The sequence below is a fragment of the Corythoichthys intestinalis genome, chromosome 2 (assembly GCF_030265065.1).
Source record: "Corythoichthys intestinalis isolate RoL2023-P3 chromosome 2, ASM3026506v1, whole genome shotgun sequence".
Lineage (NCBI taxonomy): Eukaryota > Metazoa > Chordata > Actinopteri > Syngnathiformes > Syngnathidae > Corythoichthys > Corythoichthys intestinalis.
Genome location: NC_080396.1, coordinates 67,767,496 through 67,788,262, shown reverse-complemented (window position 1 = coordinate 67,788,262; position 20,767 = coordinate 67,767,496). Strand labels below are relative to the sequence as shown.

The window sequence follows — 20,767 nt, the reverse complement described above, 5'->3', positions numbered from 1 at the left end:
TTTTGCATATACATATTTTTTGCTTCTACTAAAGGTTACATATGGCTTTTTAAATAGTACAAAGGTGGATGGATTCACATAACCAAACTGCCAATCTAGCTTCACTTAAGCACCAGTCTGATTCTGCAGTTGGAAAACAAAAACAAAAAAGACATAAAAAAGACAATATCAATTCTGTCGTCTGTAAGAGAATTTATGACCTGAAACTGACATATACTCAAGATCTAACATTGTAATCATCTACAGGATATATACCACCTTGGAATTAAAATCCATTTTCGAAAAAAACAAAACAAAACAACAAAACCTTTTCCAAATGTAAAATCGTTTTTTGCTGTAGGCAAATGAATACCATAGATCCAGTGTTGTCCTGAATAGCCTTATTTAGAGATGAAAAATTACCTCAAGGAGGGAATTACCTTATTTTTCGGACTATAAGTCGCACCAGAGTATAAATCGCACTTTTATGGGGAAATTTGTTTTGATAAATCCAACACAAAGAACAGATACAGTGATCCCTCATTTCAACGTGGACTCCCACCACTGCGAAAATCGAAAATCTGCGAAGTAGAGGCGGAGATTATTTACATTTAAATAAATAACAATTAAAAAAAAAATTTTTTTTGGAGTGTTCAATGTATTTATTCAGATTTAACAGCATTGGAAAGAGATACATAAAAGACGTTTCCCCCCATCTTTCCCCAAAGTATAATAAAATTTTAAAAAAGGAAAAAAACAAACAAAAAACCCCCAAAGCAATAAACCCTTATATGCAGGGGTGCACATAAGTGGTCCGCATGCGCGCATGCGTACTGGACGTAGACAAACGCGCTGGCCCTCAACGGCTTCCATACGCTTTTGCGTACCGATGGCTGACCACTGTATTTGCGGCGGACACGAGAAAATAACTTCTCAAAATGTCGAAGAGGCAGGCCACACTGAGTAATTACTTTCGTGTTCCCCCACCCCCTTCAAAAGACAGACAGACGACAGAGACGTCACCGGAGCTACCAAAAAAAGGACTTTTGCTGAAAAGTGGCTACAGGAGGTACCATAGCTAGAAGCAAATGATGCTCGCATGGAAATGCGGTACAAAATGTGCCGTGAGAATCCCAATGTCGCCGATAAGAGCAGCGCATTTTATGTAGGGTCAAAGAATTTCAGCCATCCAAACTTTGAAAAGCACGAAAAAAAACAGAGAGCATGTGGCAATTAAGCAAACTATCGATGTCAAACAGGACCCCACACGCCCTATGGACAAGTGGCAGAATAAAGGTAATGAACAGCGACATGCACTGACAAACGTGTTTTTGCTCGCATTTTACAAAGCTAAACATGCACGTTCAATGAGGTCTTATGAGGAGGACATCCCACTTTTAAAAAGGCTTGGAGTTAATGTGGGAGCCGCATAATGCCCTTTATTTTGAATTGGTGCTTTTATGTTTATTTCTTTACATTTCACTTCAAAGTAATGGCAATTTTGTTGTGCCAGTTGATGTTAATCAAGCATTAATTGTTAATATAATTAATTAAAGTTAATTGGCTCTAAGTAAAGCTTGTCATAAATTTATCGCATCAGGCGGGTCGGCTCTCAAGCTCAATGAGGACCAAGTCACATCTCCAGGTCCTCCTCTGAGAACCTGGGCAAAAAAATTATGTGCACCCCTGCTTATATGTATACTTTTATAAATATTTTTAAAGCACTGCAAATGTAATAATTATGATGTGAATGAGATATTTATAAAAGAAAACAATGATTTGTACATGTTCACATGCATAAATCTTAACATTTTTAAATACTGTATTTGTTTATTTGAAAAAATCCGCAATGGATTGAGGGCGCGAAGTTTGAAGAGCGAAGTAGCGAGGGATCACTGTATTTCATTTTGAGAGCAATTTAAAATAATGTAGCGAGTGAGGGACAAAGTATAGAGACACTAGCGCCAAACCGCAGTGGGTGCAGGATCTCTTTCCGACAAAACAGGACGACAACTTCGCATCAATCTGCCATCTTACAAGTTTGATCAGTTGATTGAGTCATGTCCTGCTTGTTTTAGCAGAAACCTTATTGGGTAAACGTTCTGTGCGCGATCGAACAAAAACCAGGGCCCACAACGGCCCTTGACGACCGGTTTAGACTCCCCTTTACTAGCCTTTCCTTAACAGGCTGCTCTTAAGGCTCATGCACTGTACAGCATCAATAAAAAGCTGACTATACTGTATGCAGCACACAGGCAGGGCATTAGTAAATATTACTACTCTGTAACGGTGCCCTAACAAATTAATCATCAACCATTGCGGGCGGAGCAGACCAATAACAACAGTTTCATGCCTCCTTAACATGCATTGTGGCGCTCGTGATTTACAGTGGTAGCCAGACATATGATCGCATCGAAATACGATCATTTCAACATCCGACGTAAAATTTGTCTCGTCATTTTACTTGACATATGACGAAACGCTTGAAATATGACGATTTATGAGAGTCGCAATTTCATTGTTTTCCCGCAAGACGGACGCATGGTGGATTTTCTTTTGAGAGAAATCAACATGGGTCCCAAGAAGGTTAGTGCAGGTGGTTAAAAAATGTGACACTTACTATAGACATTTAGAAGGAAATGATAATTAATAGGTCTACGATCTCGACGGTTCTCCTCTGATTTCCGTTCGTCAGTCTTCTTATGTAAGGATACAATTATTATTATCGTAACATCGTCAAGGAAATCACCAGCTTCGTCAAGTTTTAAATCATTAATTTCAGAACTTGTGTAACATGACACGGCTACTGTCCGCTGTAGCAGACGCCAACCACAACAGAACTTAAAAAGACAAAGTAAAAAGTTCCCACTCTTCCGCATCTCTCACACTATCATATCACACACGGTGCGTTCAGGGACAGCATGCAAAACACAACGGGCACATTAAAACCCAATTTGATACATAATTATTATTATTCTACAGGTAGTTCCCGGGTTACGACGTACCAGACTTAAGTGATTTCGACTTTCGCCGGAGTCTCATCCTTCATTTTTTCTCCAGCTACGTAAATAGTACCTTATTGTACTTCACAGTATCTTATTTTTACTTTAGTTAATTAAAATGATTGTTCAGCTCTTTGCCGAAATGTGTACGTATTTCATTATAATTTGACTTTTGTGATGCATGCTTTTATTTTGGCGCAAGAAGCGTAGACTAGTTATGTTTCCACACGCAAGTAAGAGCACATGTACACACGAAGAAGAACGTATTTGCACACAAGAAGAAGCCCGAACGCATACACACGAGGGAGAGCGCACTTGCTCCCACAAAGAAGTCGAGTGACCAAGTGAGAAGGGAAGGATTACAGTTTCGCTCGTTGTCTAGCTAGGACTTAGCTCCAACGTTTTGGCAAGGGCAGTACAATGACATATAATACATGTTTTTGTATAGTTATTTTAAGCTTTAGGGGGTTAATAAAGGGTTAATTCCAATTTATGTGGAAATTTGGGTCACGTCGCCAGCGTAGCAATGGAACTTGTTCGTAACCCTGGGGACTACTGGTATCATTATTCCAATTTGTATTTATAATTTATTTGTTTAGCGATGTGAAATTGCTTTTTGCAATTCTACCTGCAGTATTTATGAAGGATTTAGTGTAGGTTTTTGAGCTGTGGAATTAATTAATCGAGTTTATAATCCTGCTTGACATACGACCATTTCGATTTACAAACCAGGTCCTGAAACGAATTAAATTCATATGTAGATGTACCACTGTATATAAAGTTTAAAGTTCAGGTTCTAAGCTAATTATTTCTTCAGTAACTGTTCCTGTTGTTTCATTACTTGCTAGTTATGCCATTTAGTGTGTTGTTATGTGCTAATTTTGGTTTTATTATGACACAGTGACTGTGTATGACATTTGAATTAATAACCAGCCAGTATTTGTCTTTGTTTGAGGGTTTCAATGTAAGCATGTTCTTCTACTTATACTATTAAAGTGCAAATTGTCCCTCACTGTCTCGTTAGCGCCACAATATAAATCCAACATACCATTTTGGATGGTTGTCCCTTTAATAATTTCACCTATAGGTCGCTCTGGAGTATAAATTAAAAAAAAATGTGACTTTTAGTCCGAAAAATAGAGTAAATATATTGAATATAGACTTACATGTTTAAATGTGGTGATGACATAAATGTTTCAACGAGGCTGCTTAGAAAAGAAACCTTAAACAGGAAGTTAAAAAAAACAACAACCCAGAAAATTAATTCAGCATGTTTTCAAATAAAAAAATTCTCATTGTCGTGCCACCTTACGTGTTCTCCAAAAGTCCTCTGGTGGCCAGCCACTGGGCTTATTTATTCCAGTCCCTGACTAATCTAACATTCAGGTTGTTATGAAGTAACAGCAATGTTTATGAACTATTACAACAAACTCAGGAGTGTTTTCAGTAAGCCCTTTTTTTGATGACATCTCACTCATGACGTCGCATTGCATTAGCTGCTCACTGCGAGCGATGGCACTGGTGCACGAAGTTAGGGATTGTGACCTGCGCAATGCCGGGCAAGGTAGAAAACATAGCTAAAGGCGAAGGGGCGGCAGCGGCTGGAGTCTGGGATGCAACGAAAGCGGGTGTAGGAATTCCGGGTGAAAAGCCGTAGCTGAGATAGGGCAATGGAGAAGGGCTGATGGGGTAGTGCTCCAATCCTGAGGGAGTAAAGTAGGGATGGTTCATGGTGGACGGCAGCATCAGGCTGGGCTGCAGGATTGCTGGAGGGTAGATGTAAGGATGAGCTAAGCTGGAAAGAGAGAAGGGACAGCTTTGAAAATCAATTTCTGACAACAACATGTTCATCCTTCTGTTGTGAGTTTATCACTAGTAGATGTCGAAGCCATTTGAACTGAGAAGGATCATTCACTATCAGGGATGTCTGTTCGCTGGCAACCCTCCCACTTCAAATAGATTGGCCGTATACCGCAGTGAATGGCAGCCAGTGAGTTAATGATTAGCTTGCGAGTTTATCGTTAGTCATTCTTTTCGCCCTTGTCTTGCAAAATGGTCAGAGCAGACATTTCATTTGTAAATAAAAACAAATTCTTCAGTGGGTGTTCAACACCGAAAAACTCTTTCTGATGAAGTAAATACTGTAGTTGTGTTTTTATGAAATGTCATTTACCAAAATCAAAATGACAATCAGGCTAAATTCACACTGCAGGTCAAATCCGATTTCTGTGCACATACGATGTATCTAATATTTGTTCATGCAGTGTAAACAGGCCAATTCAGATTTTTTCAAATCTGATGTGGGCTCATTCATATGTGGATAAGAATCAGATATCTATCTGACACCTCAGCAATATCTGCATAAATGTGACCTGTACGTCATCAGGAGTTGGTAAATGGTGTTACACTTATATAGCGCTTTTCCACCTTTCAAGGCGCTCAAAGCGCTTTACACTATCTCACCATCCACCTACTGGTGACGCAGCACCAGGAGCAACGTTGGGTTCAGTATCTTGCTCAAGGACACTTAGGCGTGTTCATCAGGGCGGAGAATTGAACCCACAACCTCTGGGTTTGGGGGACAACTACTCTACCACTGAGCCACGCCACCCCAGTTGAAATACGTCACTACTGTTCCACAAAACAAACAGCAGATGCAAATGAACAGAAGAGGATGAAGGCAGAAAAAATACATTTTCCTTCTTGATGCTGCACATTAAGCTATCAGATTAAAAAAATGTTGAATAAAGTCCTCAAAACTGCCACAAAAGCGTGACAGCAGAGTCCTCACTGTAAAAGCTGCTACATGTGCGACGTGTTCACAGTACTCATGCGTGTGAGAGTGAGCGTGCGAGTGTTACTTTCACACTGTGGTTCGAATAAGTTTTTGTAATAGTGAATATATATACTATAATTTTCTGGAAAAAGTGACATTTTTTTGTTTTTCAGCCATCAGTATTCATAATCAAAATTGGGACATCACTTCATAGTCATTTCATCCCTGCTCATGCTCATCAACTTCCATCTCTCCTTCACCTCTTCCTATACTCTACTGCTCACCTTTGTCTGGACAGAAATGGGGATATATCACTGTAACTGTTATGCAATTAATCTGGTAGGTTCTGACCTAAGAGTGGTTTACGTTGCCTAGGCGGGTTACCTAGCTTACCTCTTTCATTCCTCCTTGCCGATTTATCTTTGCTACGAGAAAATAACTTTCTAATGTCCATTTAAAAGAGTAATGCTGCTTGATTAAAATAAAAAAATACATTTTGTTTCGGATTACAGGCACTGCAGTAGCAAATAAAATAGCAAATTATGACGCAAAATTGTTAGTGGTTATATCCAACAGATAGGCAATTAAGGCTACGTCTACACTAGGAGAGATCATTTTCTCCAAGGTATTTTGCAGACTATTTCTATACCTGTTTGCACTACGTTTAAGGTGCATTTACGGTCCCCCCTCCCCGCTTCTGCAAGGTACAGAATGCCTGCATTTGCGCAAACTATACATGCGTAGGAAGGCGCCTGAGCGGTTTACCTCTGAGCCGGGAACTCGTGACTCGCCGGCGTGAAATTTCGAAATTACTACACCTTCTAGACCAGGGGTCGGGTATTCCGTTTTGGGATCACGTTTTTTTTTTTTTTTTGTGAACGCATCACGTGGGAGTGAGAGTGAAGGGAAAGCATGCTTGGCTTTTACGAGCAGTCGCCGAGTTGTGATTGAAATAAATCTTTAGAAAACAACAACGATGGCCTGAAATCATTACTTGGGGTGTTATAATCGATGCTTAGTTGCGCCCTCACCACTTGGAAAATGACAAATAGAAACATAAGGTGTGGCGCTGCGAATATTTCCTGGAAACCGCAACCGAGTGCTTGTGCATAACAGTGGCGATCCTGGAGTGGCGACAGTTTTGACAGGTGGAAATGTCATGAAAAAAACTGGTCACGCGCCTCTTTGATTGGGGGTACCACACAGTTCACTTTTTGGGGTTTAATTTTCCTCTATGCATTTTTATATACTCATGTTCGGTCGGCATTGAGTTGGGAGGGGCCAGCCCCGCAGCTGGCTGACTTAACGCGAGAGACGAGCTGTGTAAGAAAACCCTCATCTCCGTGTAATCCGCGATGGGAAGACCACAAATGGGCACTGAATTGAAGGATAGTATCGCGACGTAGTTTGAAGGTTCAAGAAAAATGTGTGGACAAGAAACGCTGAGCAGGAATGCCATGTCTTGATTGACCGCCACCATTGTTTACAACGCCGGTGTGCCGCACTAAAAATGGCGATGGCACGCTCCATGACGTCACTTCTTTAGTATCTGATTGTTGTACAGAGACAGCAGTCCATATTAAGCGGTGGGTAATATTAGCCGGTTAACTTATCCGTGTAAATTCTTGAATGGATAAGAGGCAGATTAGTGTAGCCCGCATGCCATATAGTTTAACGAATTACACGTTTAAGGCCATTATCCGTCCTAGTGTAGACATAGCCTTATTCATGTACAATTGGCTGGTAGAGGGTGGTAAACACAATCAAAACAACTTTTACGAGCTGACAATCGACTTTTAAAATGGGAAAATCTTGGCTTAACCATGGAGAAGTGCGTTAGAAATATTTCCATAAACTATTTTTCTTTAATGTCTATAAAAATATTTGAGGCATTTAATGAATAACTAAACTGCAAATCTTACATATAGCTCCTTTAATCTATAACTTATCACCAACCTTCATAGGTGTGACAAAAATTCCATAATATTCTATCCTGTAAAGTTAACACCTGTGAACAGTTCCTGCCAGAAAACATCATTAACCTGATGCTAACCTTTGAGTTGAACAGCTGAAGAGTACTAATGTTTACAGCAAAACACACTACACCTGACATCAGGTGTGCACACAACAAATTGGGCCTCTCGGCTGTATACACAACACACGCAAATATGCCTCGCTGCCATAGATTTATGAATGTTCTTATTTCCCCTTTGTAAGCATGATAAAGTGCTAGTCAGTGACTGCATTGAAAAACAGCAGCACAATGGAATAGTGGTGAGCAGTGGCAAAGGCCGCAAAGTCACATCGTGTGTTTTGTGCTTCTTTTTAAGTGTTATGTTAAAAGTCGCAGTACAATTCCTGCTTTTGTCTAGATTTGAAAAAAAAAAATCCTCTACGCATTTGGTAAATTAAACAAAGACTTTCTGTACTAGTCAAACATGGGCAAATCCCATCAGGCAGGGATGGTCAAGTGGAGTATTACCACTAGCGATAGCACCTTGAGGTCATATTGGGCTACAGGCTGGTGTTGGTGTCAGGAGGTGTTGAGCTGGAAAGAACTGAAGAGTATCAACCCTCTGGGACTGTGCTGCTCATGGTTGGTCTGGCTCCTTGTACTGCATACCCACATGCAGGGGTGGTCCTAGCCAGTGGCGCTTCATCTTTTAAGAGTGACTATTGCTTTCGATCAGTGATTTACAATCAATGTCATTCCACATCAGTCCGCCTTAAGAGATCAGCATATGTTGTATGGTAAGTTATTCAGAATCACTTATTCGAACTAAAAATGATAAATTATACAACAAACGACCAAATATTTTGTTTTAGAGTTGTCCTGATGACATTTATGACACCCGAGTTAGAGTCCGAGTCACCTGATTTTGAAAATCTGCCGATACCGAGTGCAGATCCCTCGGCAATTTACACTGCTGGCCAAAAGTATTAGCAACCCTATAATTCTGTCAAATAATGCACAATTTCTCCCAGAAAATGATTGTAATTACAAATGCTTTGGTAGTAATACCTTGAAATTAAAAAACACGAAAGAGAATGGGAAAAAAATGAAATCATTATCATTTTACACAAAACTCCAAAAATGGGCCGGACTAAAGTATTGGCACCCTTTGAAAAATCATGCGATGCTTCTCTAATTTGTGTAATTAACAGCACCTGTTACTTACGAACAAAGGTATCGGCACCCTCAGCCTAACACTGGAGTCATTGCTGGCCACTTTAGAAGTCTCCAGTGCTTTATCTCAAACCATTTTCTAGTGCTTTTTGAAGTGTGTTTTGGCTCATTGTCCTGCTTGAAAACCCATTACATCTGAGGGCGACCCAGTTTTCTCACACTGGGCCCTACATTATGCTGCAAAATTTGTTGATAGTCTTCAGACTTCATAATGCCATGCACACGGTCAAGCAGTCCAGGGCCAGAGGCACCAAAGCAACCCCAAAACATCAGGGAACCTCCGCCATGTTTGACTGTGGGGACCGTGTTCTTTTCTTTGAAGGCCTTGTTTTTTTTCCTGTAAACTCTATGTTGATGCCTTTTCCCAAAAAGCTCTACTTTTGTCTCATCTGACCAAAGAACATTCCTCCAAAACGTTTTTGGCTCCAGCCTGGCTTTTTTTATGTCTCTGGGTCAGAAGTGGGGTCTATCTGGGTCTTCTAACATAGAGTCCCTTTTCATTCAGACGCCGATGGATAGTATGGGTTGACAATGTTGTTCCCTCGGACTGCAGGACAGCTTGAAATTGTTTGGATGTTAGTCGAGGTTCTTTATCCACCATCCGTACAATCTTTCGTTGAAATCTCTCATCAATTTTTCTTTTCCGTCCACATTGGGGAGGTTAGCTACAGTGCCATGGGCTTTACACGTATTGATGACACTGTGCACGGTAGACACAGGAACATTCAGGTCTTTGGAGATGGACTTATAGCCTTGAGATTGCCCATGCTTCCTCAAAATTTTGCTTCTCGAGTCCTCAGACAGTTCTTTGGTCGTCTTTCGTTTCTCCCTGCACAATGTGGTGCGCACAAGGACACAGGACAGAGGTCGAGTCAACTTTAATCCATTTTAACTGGCAGCAATTGTGATTTAGTTATTGCCACCACCTGTTATGTGCCACAGGTAAGTAACAGGTGCTGTTGTGTAATTTTTCCCCCAATTCTCTTTTGTGTTTTTTCCATTGCAGGCATAATAAATGAAGATATTTCTACCAAAGCATTTTTAATTGCAATCATTTTCTGGGAGAAATTGAGCATTATCTGACAGGATTGCAGGGGTGCCAATACATTTGGCCCACAGTGTATTAATGTATTTAATAATTTATTACAAAACAAACTTTTTTGTTCGTTTTGAAAATATCCTTGTCCATCATGATTATTTTGTTGCTTTGTAGCCATTGAAAAAAATCCTAAAAACACAATCGTTTTCTAAGCAATTCCGATCCTCTTAAAAATAGTGTACTCAAGCCTGATTTCCGTTGGAATGTTTTGACACACATGTATTAATTGTGACCACTTACATGGACACAAATAGCCAAACAAGTTCACTGGGTGTTGCCCTCACTTTTTATTTCCAATTCCTTTCAAGGTAAGTTACCTCAAGTTACCTCCTTGGTAAGCCATCCTAAATAAAAAGAAAGGAAATGGAGGTCTTAGGTTAGAACGAGTGTGGAATCTGTATTGTGTAGTCTTAGAATTGCATTGTATAGCTCTCCTCCGTTTTCCTTGCAAGCGGTTAAAATAAATTGAGGGCCTACTCTCTTATTTTCTGTAATGTTTATAAATGTCCTCCTAAAGATCTGGATTATTTTGTTGCTTGTAGCCCTTAGTATTCACTGCCATTGTAAGCAATAGATGTTAAATTTATTTGAGCTAAAAAGCTGGCATTGAATGATCATGTTTCACTGCGTTGAATAGATGTCCAATCCAGTGATCACTGCCAGCCCTCCCAGTCAAAATCTGGACATCTGTCCCCGTCAATGGGAGACAATGAGTTATTACTTAATAAGAATTAATATTTAAAAACCCCAATCTTTTCACCCGATTCCGATCCTCCCAAAATGACGTGATCTGTCGTGATCTCATGATCAACCCTATTTTGTTCATTTATCAATGCTAATTAAAATAGTGATGGATTAAAATCTCGCTAGATGGAAGTAGGTACTAAATCAAACTGTGTAACATGTATGCATTTTTTTTCTCTGGTTTTCAATGTGAAACATGGGCCTTAGCTCAAAAAAGGTTGGCAAACAGATTGGTTCAGATCAGCAAATGTTATCTTTAATCATTCATTTTTGTATGTATTAATCATTAATTAAGTATTATTACTACTCAAGTATTTTATGGAAATACAATGACACGAGTGAATCCCGCGTCACTTTACACAGGAATTTCCCTGGATATGTGTGTGTGAAAAGGGCTTAAATGTCATGAGTTAGATTGTCTTTTGTATTGTTAGGTCCAGTGTGCCTCCATCAGAGGTGAGTATATGAAGCCGATTGTATAGAGAAGTTTCCTCAGCGAAATCTGGGCGGTGGCATCTTAGAAAATGTCTGCCCTGAACGTCCGGTTTAGAAAGAACATGAATTGCGGTTGAAGTAAGCAATGTGTTGACAAAGGTAAAACTGCAAAATCAGGCCAGAGGAACCCACGGAATCTCCAAAAATGGATTCAGCACAACGTAGATGAGACGTAGGTGACCTTATATGTTTGTTCTTATCACTTCGTTGATCATTCGTGGACAAAATTATAACAGCCTGTCAGCCTGTGTTGACGTGAGGTACAGACTTATACGCGGGCCACTTGAATAACCAAAATGAGGTGAAATTACAAATTATATTACATTTGCCGAATGCAGAAGGGCTGACACAGATTTTGTTGTTACAAGGAAATACTACAAGGTATGTACATATAAACAAAAATAGTATGTGATTCTTTTTTATTGCTTGCAATATTGATCGCAATAAAACATTTGGACATGATTCCATTTCTTGTTTTATTTAAAACGATTGGTGCATGTGCAAAACAGGTCAATAAATCACAATTTATAAAATTATTAGAAAAATAGCATACGAGAATGTGATATCAGACAGCAGAGCTCTGGAGCAGCTTGAGAACCTCGCCGAACTTTCAGCCGACATTACGCAGACTGTCGGCGGCATCCAGATGGGCTTTCTCCCACTGTCCTTGGTAATTCCAGCTCCAATAGCATACCTTAAAGGGATCCTCGATCTTAAAGACATGTAGGCTCTATTAAACCACAATTGTTCTCTTGTTAGAAACACATAAAATGTTAAATCAATGGCAATATTTTATAATATTTAGTACATATTTTGACCGATAGTTGGGGCCATGTCTTGCGGGCTCGGAGTGATGAATAACTGGGACGTTTCCACTTGTGTACAAGAATTGTGTATTGTTGCCTAAACTCGCTAAGAAGAATGCCGCAATGTGCTGCTTTTGGATGCAATTTCAAGTCAAATGGAAACAAGGGGAGTGATGTGAGTCTCCACAGATTGACAAGAAGAGGAGAAAGGTTTGGGAAAAATGCCTGTAGACTGAAAAAACTTCCCAAAGACTCATGGCTTTGTTCTCGCCATTTTTCTCCTACCGCGTTCGAGGCTTTTAGTCGACGACAACTTATGAAAGAGCTCACCGGAGCGGCTGGATATAAGCGGAGACCAAAATCAAATGCTGGTCCAACTATTTTCCCTCACAAGAAGCCTCAACGCGCTCAGATAGCGAGTGAAATGCGCGCAATAAAGCGCCAAAGACAAGAAAATTCTGGCCGCTCTCTTAAGCAGGCAAGCCGCTCCTGTTGCTACAGCGGTAGGCGAACCTTCTGGCGTACCACTAGTCACAGAGGAAGCTAATAATTCACCTCTACAAGGCAATAAGTGTGTCTGTTCAGTATTCACCTAATATGAGTGATGCTGCCACTCAAACTGATCCAGACACGTCCGATGCAGCGATACAGTGGCCAGCTGATGCGCACCGAGCACTTAATATAGACCACCCTTACTTAGCTAAACGTGAGTTGGATGTACAAGACATGGAGGACACTCGATCCAGATGACGAATTTAATGAGGACAGTCAGCCATGACACAACTCCGATCCTGACTATCACACGTGTGCATTCATAGTTTTATTACCTTCAGTGAGAGTTTATAATGTCAATAGTCATGAAAATAAAAATGCACGAATGACAAGGTGAGTTCAAACTTTTGGCCTGTACTGTATGTAAAGCACACAACAGCTCTGGATCCTAACAATCTACATATTTATATTGGAATAAGTTTGATCACGCAATAGCTCACCTTGAAGATCTAACAAAAACCGGAGTTCTCAACAGCATATGCTCTCTCGCTCCGTTGTCATTTAGACGCACTTGCCGCAAGTAACATCACCAGTTTTGCCCAACTCTTGTCTTATCAGGTATTTCCTGCTCTGCATTTTACCTTTGTTGCTCGTCTTGGGAAAAACCGACAGTGCTGTCCTGCTCTTCACTTTCTGCTCTGGTTCAAATTGGAAGGGCAGAACCGACGACATGTTGGGGTAGCTAACGAGTGACACACCGGAAGTTCGGCAGCAGGCCCGGTGACGTCACTGCACTGCGACGTCAACAAGAATGGTGACCTATCACTTAAAATAATTTTACAAATTTTATCAAAACGAAAACAATAAGAGGGGTTTTAGTATCAAATTATTATAACTCATACTATCATTTATCTTTTAAGAATTACTTGTCTTTAAGATCAAGGATCCCTTTAAAGTTACTGCATTTAAAAAGCTCATAGTTGGATCTCAGGATCGAGCTGACGGTCTGCCGCAAGGTGAGTCACCGTCTCCAGCCTCAGCCTCTCGGCCGCCCCCGAGTAGAACGCACGTAGTCTCGATATACTAGTATGTCCATCAATGTACAGTAAGGGTTGATGTAAGGCACATCAACTTATCTTCCCTTGCCTAACATTGTTTTCTATCTGTAAACAAACAAACAAAAAACTTGTAACACTTTCATTTATGCGTTCACATAATTGTGCCATCTACACGTACTGATCAGTAACATGCTAGCAGCCTGTACTGCTACAGCAGTACTGAAGTTGTAGTACATACAATTAAAACTCATCATAATTACAATTATCATCGTAATAACAATATCAAAGGCAACAAGCCATTTCATGCGCAAGATTTTAGCTTTAGTATTTTTTGAGTACCAGACACATGAAAAAGCTGGGATTGGAAGAACACACCTTCCATAACACAGCGGCAACATGGCAACAAAAACACCCGGTCTTTGTGGTGGCACGAGCTTCGTTCCACACTTGCCTTCATGAACATGTCGTCCTCCCCTTTCGTGATGATGGCAGATGGATGCGGTATTTCAAAATTTTATATTTTAAAGGATTTTGATGGGTAATGTTACTCCAGCTCCACTGTTGTTTTGGATGGAAAAATTCTAAAACGAAAGTTACTTGCAGACATAAGGAAGTAAAGCGGACTTACCTCGGAAACTTGTTTGTTGTTTGTATTCTTTGTTGATGAGACGTGACTACTTAGCAAGGACTCAAGGAGCGCTAAGAAAGTTAACGATTATACTAATTAGTATCTTGGGTGTCCGTTTATTACGTTCTGGAGAAGCATATTAGCACTTATTGTTGGATAGTAAAGTTGTCTCATTTCTTTTTATAAAGAAACCACACATATAAACTCATTCATATAACAGCTTAGCGCCTTCTTTCAACACAAGCTCTCATTCAAACTGTAAATTGTCATGCAAGAGTGTGCTTTGAAATTGGATTGTATTCATGATAAAGAGAACTGAACTGATTCATTACAGTTTGCCTCCTCCTTATTCAATGTTGGTTAGTTTCTATAAAGAAAATAAATGAGTCATTGACACAATTTATATCAGCACTTTGCCCACCACAAAAACAACACTTTTTTTATTTGAATGAACAGGACTTTTGTCTGATTTGTGTACTGAGAAAGTCTTTTAATGTTTTATACTCAAAAATTTTACTCTTAAACTCTATTAAAAACTTTAAAGTTTATGTACTTAAAACTGTACAGATGAAGACTACAGGTAAGTCAGGAAGCTGTAATAAAATATTATTTCTGAAGGAAATAGTCATCCATTTTGTCGTCATTGTTACTTACAACATGCCTAAAACAACTTAAAGTTACAGTGCCTTGCAAAAGTATTCGGCCCCCTTGAATCTTGCAACCTTTCGCCACATTTCAGGCTTCAAACATAAAGATATGAAATTTAATTTTTTTGTCAAGAATCAACAACAAGTGGGACACAATCGTGAAGTGGAACAACATTTATTGGATAATTTAAACTTTTTTAACAAATAAAAAACTGAAAAGTGGGGCGTGCAATATTATTCGGCCCCTTTACTTTCAGTGCAGCAAACTCACTCCAGAAGTTCAGTGAGGATCTCTGAATGATCCAATGTTGTCCTAAATGACCGATGATGATAAATAGAATCCACCTGTGTGTAATAAAGTCTCCGTATAAATGCACCTGCTCTGTGATAGTCTCAGGGTTCTGTTTAAAGTGCAGATAGCATTATGAAAACCAAGGAACACACCAGGCAGGTCCGAGATACTGTTGTGGAGAAGTTTAAAGCCGGATTTGGATACAAAAAGATTTCCCAAGCTTTACACATCTCAAGGAGCAAGCCATCATATTGAAATGGAAGGAGCATCAGACCACTGCAAATCTACCAAGACCTGGCCGTCCTTCCAAACTTTCTTCTCAAACAAGGAGAAAACTGATCAGAGATGCAGCCAAGAGGCCCATGATCACTCTGGATGAACTGCAGAGATCTATAGCTGAGGTGGGAGAGTCTGTCCATAGGACAACAATCAGTCGTACACTGCACAAATCTGGCCTTAATGGAAGAGTGGCAAGAAGAAAGCCATTTCTCAAAGATATCCATAAAAAGTCTCGTTTAAAGTTTGCCACAAGCCACCTGGGAGACACACCAAACATGTGGAAGAAGATGCTCTGGTCAGATGAAACCAAAATTGAACTTTTTGGCCACAATGCAAAACGATATGTTTGGCGTAAAAGCAACACAGCTCATCACCCTGAACACACCATCCCCACTGTGAAACATGGTGGTGGCAGCATCATGGTTTGGGCCTGCTTTTCTTCAGCAGGGACAGGGAAGATGGTTAAAATTGACGGGAAGATGGATGCAGCCAAATACAGGAACATTCTGGAAGAAAACCTGTTGGTATCTGCACAAGACCTGAGACTGGGACGGAGATTTATCTTCCAACAGGACAATGATCCAAAACATAAAGCCAAATCTGCAATGGAATGGTTCAAAAATAAACATATCCAGGTGTTAGAATTGCCAAGTCAAAGTCCAGACCTGAATCCAATCGAGAATCTGTGGAAAGAGCTGAAGACTGCTGTTCACAAACACTCTCCATCCAACCTCACTGAGCTCGAGCTGTTTTGCAAGGAAGAATGGGCAAGAATGTCAGTCTCTCGATGTGCAAAACTGATAGAAACATACCCCAAGCGACTTGCAGCTGTAATTGGAGCAAAAGGTGGCGCTACAAAGTATTAACGCAAGGGGGCCGAATAATATTGCACGCCCCACTTTTCAGTTTTTTATTTGTTAAAAAAGTTTAAATTATCCAATAAATTTTGTTCCACTTCACGATAGTGTCCCACTTGTTGTTGATTCTTGACAAAAAAATTAAATTTCATATCTTTATGTTTGAAGCCTGAAATGTGGCGAAAGGTTGCAAGATTCAAGGGGGCCGAATACTTTTGCAAGGCACTGTAAATTGTGGGCGATTTCCGGGTTGAGCAAGATGGACACGTAAAAGAAGAGCTCCCCGAGCCAACTAATTAAACTCCATTTAACTCAAAGTAACACGACAGAAGGATTTAAAATCGAGGAAATGAATGGAGTTGCAAAAAAAAAAAAAGAACCCGATCACCCAAGGTGGAGAAAAAATGTCCGAAAATACGCTGGACTCTGAAGCTAACATGGAGACACGCCAAAGCGGGTTTGACACCATTAGCCAACAAATTCAAGTCCTACAAAAAGAAATGAAGATCGACTTGAAAACGCACCGAGGTCAAATCACAGCTGAAGAGTGAGTTGGCTGAATTCAAGGCGGACATAAATCAAAGTTGGTGAAAATAACCACGGACATTGGAGTACAAAATGACAAGATACAGGTAGGCCTGTCGCGATAACAAATTTTAGTGTGCGATAATTTATCTCATGAATTATTGCGATATGCGATATTATTGCGCCCCCCCCCCCAATTTTTTTTAACCAATTTACAATAACACAGTGAGAATACAGTATATATTATTAGATCAAGTACACCCATTAAAACGCGATATATATTTACTCTTAAATTCAAAAATACTTTTTAAGAAATCACAACAAAAACAATAGACCATGCCTCTTAAGTAAAAAACAACAATATTGATACCGCACAGACACACAGAATAAGCAAAATGTGTCTAAAAAAAAAAAAAAGCACTTAATAACTTAAGCATTTAGGCAAATGAAAACTTTTCCCGTCATAGCTTCTGCAATGGTGTTCCATAGGGATGCAACGATACAGTTAAGTCATGGTTTGGTACGATTTTTGATACGGGGGACACGATTTTCGATCCGATTCAATACATTTAATGCTCTGTAAAAAAAAAAAAAAGATTTTTTTTCCCCCCTTGCTAATGAGCAAAAATTAAATTGCCATCATATAAACATGCATTTTAGTGCATAATATTGGGAACGATTGGCTCCTGTGCTAGTTTTTGCCGGACCTGGAACGAAGATGCATTTTGCGCAGTTGGTAAGGAGGAATCCGAACTTTTAACAGCACGTCTGTTGCATGCGTGCACGCGAGGCGATAAATCGCAGCGGAAAAATTACTGCCTTCATTTTTATTTATCGCGCGATAAATGGAATTATTGCATATTGCGACAGGCTTAGTTGCAGACCTAGTAAAAAGTAACCGATAAGTTACTTTTAAAGTAACTTACTTTGATAATGAAGTAATCAGTAAAGTAAAAGTAAATAGATTACTTTTTTGAGGCGTAATGAGTAATTGCATAACTTTTTCAAGTAATCTGTGAAAACACTGGTTATGATGGAAGATGAATGAATGAATGAAAGTTTATGGTGTGCTCTAATTCAAAACAGCCTTGGTTTGCTACTTTTGGGGCATCTGGCCCCAATCTTGCTTTGCTGATTCTACCTGTGTCAGTACTTTGAGACTGTGGTATAAATTGGCAGTAGATGACAGTGACGATGAGCAAACATGGTACCGTGATCGCACAGTACTGCGCTACGGGCAATGTCACGAAGAATTCGCCTATACATTTCTGTTTTAAAGCAAGAGTGGTGGTTGAGGCTCCCCGGTTGCGCTCGCGGTCAAGTGCTACCCTGGGCCCAATTCGCCCATATGAGAAACTGACTCTGCCTAGATGCCTTTAGTCTCTGTCATACAAACTACCCTGTTTTTCTCGGTCAGCTTTGTTCGAATTCTGCCTAACTTTCAGTTACATAAGCAAAAACTAAATGGTGACTTCTGTACAGAGATAACAACAGGAGATGTATAACAAAACAACAACAAAACTCAAGTAAATGACGCCTTGTCCAACTCCTTGGCATCTCATGTCTCCTCGCTCGCGCGCAGACTCTCCCAGAGCAGAAGTGCAGTGTCATTCTCACGGGCCTGTGCCGCCGCCTGATTGATCCAATGTGACAACCGCATCGTACGGCAGAGCGCCTCGCCTCGCCTTTTCCCGACCCTGGGACGTTACTGGCTGTCAAACGCGCATTTATGTATACACAGCCTTTGGATTTTTAAAAATAAACATGCAAGACAAGGACGTCTCAGTCACATGCAAAAAATCTGAGCTTTTTAGACTATGCGAATAATCGGGTGCATTTGTATCGTGCACGTGTGGAAGGGATCAGGCTAATTGGCACAGCTGCATGGGTGTACGCTAACAGACCCACGAGAGCAGAATAACCTCCACAGACGGCACTCTGCCTCCTCTCTATGGGTTCACTCCCTTGCAGTCAGTTTCCTCTGTACTCCCACTCACACCCCCTTGTCAAAAAGCACTAAAAGCAGGAGTGGGATGATGTGAATCTAGACGATAGTGAGAGGGATGGGAGGGAATGACTGTCGGCACACCTTGGGCGAGAAAGATCAGGAGGAGAGAAGAGTTGAAGGATCGCCCATCATATATCCCTCACGCCTTAAGACAGCTATGCTTTTAATAGTTCAGATGAGGGATGTGAGTAGGGTGAGTCAGGCTGAGGAAAACACACACTAAAAAGAGACACACAAGCACATAGATTCCTTATCCTCCTTCTACAAACATACACACACAGAGCTTGGGGGAGGGGAGGCGAAAGAAGGGCCTGCTGTCAACATGCAAATGAATATTAAATTTGACTATTGGGTTCCAATGGAGAAAGTGTCCAATAGACATTATGATGACACAGAATGTCATAATGACTTTGGTGCATCATAGATTGAAATGCCTGAGAGCCACACAGACGGAAAAGGACAGCATCATCAGTTATTTCCGGCAAGTAACACAGCTAAATGATACTTGCACTCATTCATCAATAGCAGAACTGAGCATATAATGGATGGACAGTATGTAAAAAGAGTGGCTGTAAATGGCAGATATGGGCCAGTGGTCCAGACTGCCCTGAAGTAGTCGCATTTTGCTACTAAAAATGGAGACAGAGTAAATTTTTTGTCTACTTGCGCATGAAATATTAATACATTACTTTTTAAAACCTCTGTGAAGTTGGCCATCAGATGCAAATTTATATAAAAATGATGTCAATCATTTGTGGTACATTTGTGCTGTAAAAAGTTTCGTTTGTGCTGCTATTGTTTTTGCGATATCTACAATTCTTTTTATAGGTCAATCTGAGGTCAACCAGCCCCCATTTTGATTACAAATGGCTAAAAATGGTGTCAGTCATTTGTGCTGTAAAATTTTTTGTTTGTGCTGCAACAGTTTTGTATATTTTCTGCTTTTAATTTGTAGTGATGATGTCACGCAACCTCCCATTTAGAGCAAAATTGACCCGAAGTCGTGCTGTTCGTTTGTGCTGTAAAAAGTTTCGTTTGTGTTGCTATCTTTTTATATTGATATTGAGATATTCATTTCGAGTGATGTCGTCATTGGCAGCCTACCATTTACTGCAAAATGGACTGGAAGTGGTGTCATTTGTTTGTGCTACATTTGTGCTAGTTTGTGCTGTAAAAAAAATAATTTGTGTTGTCACAGATTTGCATTTATTACAAATTATTATTATTTTTTAGCTCATCAAGAGTTCAACTGGTCCTCCCTTCACTCCTACTCAACGTGGAAATGTTATCTTTTGTTTGTCCTGTTAAAAACTTTTGGTTTTCTCTGCTAAGTGTTTATAAACAATCTTTGCGTCTGCATTTCTGCTCACGACTTCCGCTTTACACGTTCTCTAACCAAACATTAATGGAGCTGGAGCATCACTCATCAAAATCCCTCAAAAAAGACAATTTGGAAATACCATACCCATCTGCCATCATCACGACACTGGAGGACAACATGAAGGAATGGCTAAGTATCACCACAAACAAAATATTTATATATTTTATCGATTTAATGGTCGTGGAAGGAAACACAATCAGGAACCTGAAAAGCTCCGAGGCATCCAGCACCTGCGCAGCAACAAAGTTGAATGTGTCCTAATACATGAACACGGAAATTTTGTGTTCATGAAGGCAGATGTGGAACCAAGAGAGTGCCACCACAAAGCCATAACATGGGTGCTGGTAACAGAGGTGGGACACGTAGAGACTGAAGGCTGCACTCGTGTCGCATGTCCGGGCGTTCATGTAGCCATGCTGCCGCTGTGTTAAGGAAGGTATGTTCTTCGCATCCCTGCAATTTCATTTGTGCAGTGCTCCAAAGATATTGAAGCTAAAATCTTCAAACGATCA

The 20,767-nt window shown here is 40.2% G+C and overlaps 1 protein-coding gene across 1 annotated transcript in view; it reads right to left on the bottom strand.

Moving 5' to 3' along the window:
* LOC130912419 (RNA-binding protein 38-like) overlaps window positions 1-20,767 on the bottom strand; it is a 39,820-nt gene continuing 19,053 nt past the window's right edge. The window contains exon 4 of the mRNA XM_057830497.1: window positions 1-4,776. Coding sequence (XP_057686480.1) covers window positions 4,482-4,776 — 295 coding nt within the window. The 3' untranslated portion in view covers window positions 1-4,481. The remainder of the gene's footprint in view (window positions 4,777-20,767) is intronic.